This window comes from Sporobolomyces koalae (genome assembly GCF_050403365.1).
Source record: "Sporobolomyces koalae JCM15063 DNA, S_koalae_JCM15063T_v1_ctg86, whole genome shotgun sequence".
Taxonomy (NCBI): domain Eukaryota; kingdom Fungi; phylum Basidiomycota; class Microbotryomycetes; order Sporidiobolales; family Sporidiobolaceae; genus Sporobolomyces; species Sporobolomyces koalae.
In genome coordinates, this window is record NW_027481685.1 from 1 (window position 1) to 4,946 (window position 4,946).

At 48.8% G+C, this 4,946-nt stretch overlaps 1 protein-coding gene across 1 annotated transcript; it reads right to left on the reverse strand.

Moving 5' to 3' along the window:
* Positions 1 to 767: 767 nt before the first annotated feature.
* JCM15063_000600 (uncharacterized protein) lies at positions 768 to 1,814 on the reverse strand (the record flags this gene model as incomplete). Its single annotated transcript, XM_076681630.1, has 1 exon — positions 768 to 1,814. The coding sequence occupies one exon, from the start codon at positions 1,812 to 1,814 to the stop codon at positions 768 to 770; it is 1,047 nt and encodes a 348-aa protein (XP_076531241.1).
* Between the last annotated feature and the right edge of the window lie 3,132 nt (positions 1,815 to 4,946).

Sequence of the window (4,946 nt, forward strand, 5' to 3'; positions counted from 1 at the left end):
ACTGTCACCTTGTGGTGTACAAGCTCCTGCAAGGCCTTTGCCAAATGGTTTCACCAATCTAAAGAGGCTTTCAGACCTGTCAAGAGGGATCGAGTTTGGCTCTGGCAAGCTTTTATTGTACAGACAATTGAGTGAAAGTGCAGAACGATTCAATCCTTGTTGATTGATTCAACAGAAAGACACTTATAGAAGGGTACAAAGCAAAGGGAAACGCTCGGGTTTGCCTCGCTCGCGAGATGTTGAGAGCCGAGAGGTCAATGGTGTGTCTGGCTTGCAGTCACGATCAGCGAATGCGGGAAGACAAACAAGCCAGAGCAGAAGTTCCAAGCTTCTCGATCTATGTCTACAAATTCTTCATCTTTGTCCATCTTGCTTGCCCAGAATGAAGCCCTAGATATCGTAAGGAAATGGATCCTTCCACTCTTCCAATCTTGGCAAAATGAACTTGCTTCATTCAGTGAAATGTTTCCTGTGGCGCCACAAGCTGCAGGTCGAGAAAGAATTGATTGGATTTAGTAGACTGGCGGAAGATAGCGACAAGCCTCGCAAGGGTCCAGTAAACTGGCGGAAAGGTGCAGGTGAACTGCCGGAAACGTAACGATAATGTTAAGACCGTGCTGGGAAAAACAGCCGGAAACTGGTGCTCGACGGCTTGAAAGGCTGAGAAAGGACGGTGGGAGTCGGTAGCAGGTGAAGGTATGGAAATGGACGGTCGGGATCGAAGAGTTCGAAAGGTGTGGGAAAACATTCCGCAAGGTTGAAGGCGATCACTCGGAATCGGACTCGCCAGTAGACCAGTCGAGGTATATCGGCTCCTCCTCCTGGTAGTAGTGTACGAATGCAGAAGACGGAACGACAGGACCGCGAGCAGGACGGAAGTCACGAGGTGGTGTGACAGTTTGACCAGGAACGAAATCGGCCGGAACTTCCACACGAAAAGGGACGATAGGGTTCGGACATTGTTTCGCACGGTGTTGTTGCCAGGTGCGCCTGCACTTGAGGCACCCCGAAGTCGCATGCAGGTAACTGCGTTCGAGTTTGGTGAGGGGGCCAGAACGCAGAGAGCGAGAGACATCGTGGTTTGTAGTCGGTACAGAGGTGGACGAAACGGTAGACGATGGGGAACGGAACGAAGGGGCGGTCGAAAGTCTGGAGAATTTCTCAGAAATTGAAAAGCGGCGTGTTGAAATCACCTCCCATTGCGCTTGAGCAACTCTGTCGAACTCCTCATAGTCAATCTCAGCCAAAGGCTCGCGTGTCTCGTTGCTCTTGTGGGCATTCCCGAGGAAAATGGCCGTCGAATCGATCGAGAGATGCGTCAGGTCGTTCTGTTGCAAACCGGTGTTCAGAAGTACATCGTGCGCGCGTAGGAAGGCGCATAGCTCCGGGTCCATGTTGTACAAGAGGTGCTCTACGAAGTCGCGATCGGGGAGAATGGCGGATCCAATGGTCGAGTGGAGGTCGCGCAGCGTTGTTGACCAGGTGCTGTAGGGCTGACCGTCTTGCAAGCTCCTCCTGATCTTGCCCTTCACGTCCCAAATATAGTCCTTAACGTACGCCTTCTTCCTGAACTCGAGGACAAAGGCGGGCCAGGATTTCTTCAAGTGCCCCAAGACGTTCGACGACCACCAGGTGCGGAGCTGGGGATGATGGAAGATGGTGGTACCAAGAATGGCGATCTTCTTCGGGTCCTGGGTGACCTTGCGATCGAGGAAGTACAGCTCCATCTCGAGAAGGAAGTTCTGGACAGAGGCGGGCGACAGATCCGGCAGCATAGGCTTGCCGCCGGAGGACGAGGTCGTAGACGAAGTCATTGACGATGAATCGATCGATCGGGATCAGAGACGTGAGCGGAAACGTTGACGCGAGCGAGAACGTTCAGATCAGAGATAGATACGGTCGGGACGATCGAATCCGAATTGGTCGGAGTTGCTTGGTTGGCTTGCCCCTCCTGGTCGGACGTACTGTCACATGGAGCGGCTCGTCGAAGATCTGCTGGGGGTCAGAACGGGGGCCCGACAGGGCGATCTCAAAAACAAGAAGTCAAAAGGGAATTCACGCTCAGGTTCGCTTCCCTCGACAGAAGCTGAGAGAGCTGAGGGTCCAATGATGTGTCTGACTTGCAATCTCGATCAGCGAATGCATGAGGAGAAACAAGCCGAGTTTGATCATATGTCTCAGAACCCTTCATCTTGCTGGTCCACAATACAGTCCTTGAGTCGTAAGGAGCTGGATGCTTGCACAGGTATGGTAAGAAAACACCCCTCCTCGTCCTTGGCTCCATGCAGCTCTTGAAGGATGCGGAATGATGCACCTTGTCCAAATCCTCCTGATACTTGCTGATACCACGCATTCTTTTCAGAGCTTGCTCCCAACACCAGCTGCTTTCTGTCACCGGATGTTCTGACTGTCTTCCCTCGGCTTGCCTAGCGATACCACTCTGAAAGGCTTTGCTTCCCTTACAACACCTGCGCCATTTATATTCTGTCGAATCAGGGTTGTCGATTGATACATTCTGCGCTTTTTGACCCACTTGCCTTCAAAATGAAAGATGCAGCGTTACAACCCAAGCTTGGTGTGTTTGTTCATGAGTGGTGCCATCCCTGCAGATTTTTCAGATATGTGCAAGGAAAGGTGTTTCCCTTACCATATCTGTACTCTGCATACGGGTCTTTCTTGCAGGGATTCAGACTTCCTACAGCTGTCCTTGCACACCCATCGGTGGGGATGTCGTGGATCAATGCCCATTGCACATCTTATCCAATTACAATATCACATATGTACCACTCTCCTACTTGTTAGTTGTCTATCAAACGGGTTCCTTTTTGTACATTGGGTCAGATGTTTGCTCATGAGTGGGTCAGGTGTTTGCTCATGAGTGGTGCAAACCTTGCAAGAATGGTTCATGCTGAAAGGGAAACGCTCGGGTTAACCTCACTCGCAAGCGCTGAAGACTGAAAGGCCAAAAGGGTGGGGCTGGCTTGCAGTCTCGATCAGCGGGTGCGTATACAGATGCTACACAAGAGCGCATACCTGGCTTGCAGTCTCGATCAGCAGGTGCGTGAAGAGAACCAAGCCAGAGCAGAAGTTCAGAGTTTTCAGATCCATGTCTCAGAATATCCATCTCTTCCCATCTTGCATGCTCAGAGTACAGTTCTAGTTGTTGTGAGGAACTGGTTCCTTACACATGCAAGACGTTGTTCACAGAGAAATAGAGCTCAATGGCTATGGATCTACAACCACCCTACTGCTGGGTGTCTAAGGACAGCTGTCGCAGCTCAAGGTCCTGCAAAACGAACTGAACTTTAGGACAGGGTTGAAAAAAGTGTAAGGCTTCACTCACTTTACAGCACATGTACTCTTGATATAAGTTTTTTCTGTTTGAATCAGTCTTGTCAATTGATGCATTCTATGCGGCTTTGTCCCATTGTCTGTATGGTGAAAAGTGTGGTATGTAATGGACACAGCTTCTGAGCTTTGACCAAATACACCAGTGTAAGGAAAGGTGTTTTCCCCACACTTGTCCCCTTTATATGTGTCTTTCTGATGAATCAATCTCGTCGATTGATTTGTTCTGTACTTTTACTCAGTTGCTGGTACAATGAAGGGTGCCACGTTACAACTAATTGGCCAAAAAGGCACAAAATCCAGCTGGATTGCTCAGTACCATATAAGCCAAAAGGACTTGCAAGGATTCAGACTTGCTGCCGTTGTCCTTGCACGCCCACCACGCTGGGCTGTTGTGAATCCATCGCCAGTGCGCATCTTATCTGGTGCAAGTCTTGCAATATAAGCCAAAAGGACTAGTCACAAGTGAGAGACTCTGATGTGCATCAAGTTTATGACATGGCACTGCAAAAAGGTGGATTTTCTTTGCACTGGCTGGTGCATCTTGACAGCATCTTGACACATATGCGGAAGTACTGCAAGCAACCTACACGTAGTCATTTAGCTTTGTAGGTTAACTTTGCTGGAGGACTTGCTTTGTCAGCATCTTTCTTGTGTCTTTTCTGCGTCCTGTAACGCCACACTTTTCATTGTACAGACAGCTGAGTTCAGCAGCCCACGATTATTCAATCAACAAGACTGATCATTCATCAACAATCCTATTGTGTCATGGACCTAATACACATTTCTTGTGACTAGTCATTTCAGCTTATACAGTACTGAGCAATCCAGCTTTCAGCTTGGATTTTGTGCTTTTTTGGCCAGTTGGTGTACTTAGTCACAGCTCAGAAGCTGAGTTCATTACATGGTGTGGTATCAACACACTTCTCTTTACCCCGCTAAGCAGTCCTTGCAAGACTTGCACCACTTATGAACAGAGCCCTGACCCATTGGACCAAAGGAACCAGTTTGATAGACAGCTATCAAACAGGAAAGTGGTACATATGTGATATTGTGATGGGATAAGATGCGCACTGGCGATGGATTTACAACAGCCCAGCATGGTGGGCGTGCAAGGACAACGGCAGCAAGTCTGAATCCTTGCACCTACACACTGACCTTTGGACTCAAAGGCACCAGTTGTAAGGAAAGGTGTTTTCCTTACAACACTTGTCCCCTCTATATGTGTTTTTCTGGTGACCTAATCTGATTGATTAATTAGTTCTGTACTTGTGTCAGTTGCTGGTAAGATGTAAAATGAAGGGTTCCCTGTTACACCAGTTCAAGAAACAGTATTCTCCCAGGAGGCTGGTACATAGGTGAAACTTGCAATACTGCAAGAAAGCTCAGAACTCAGGGAACATCAATAGTCTTGTGGACGGGCATGCAATGAGAACCATATACAGACTGAATTGCTGCAAAAAAGGCGAAGAGGGTGGTCGGGCTGGATTGCATTCACAAGCGCAAGATGAGGGCGCGTACCTGGCTTGCAGCACTTCAGCAAATATGTGAAAAGGACAAGGCAGAGGACAGAGATTTCAAGAAGACAGAGGACAGGA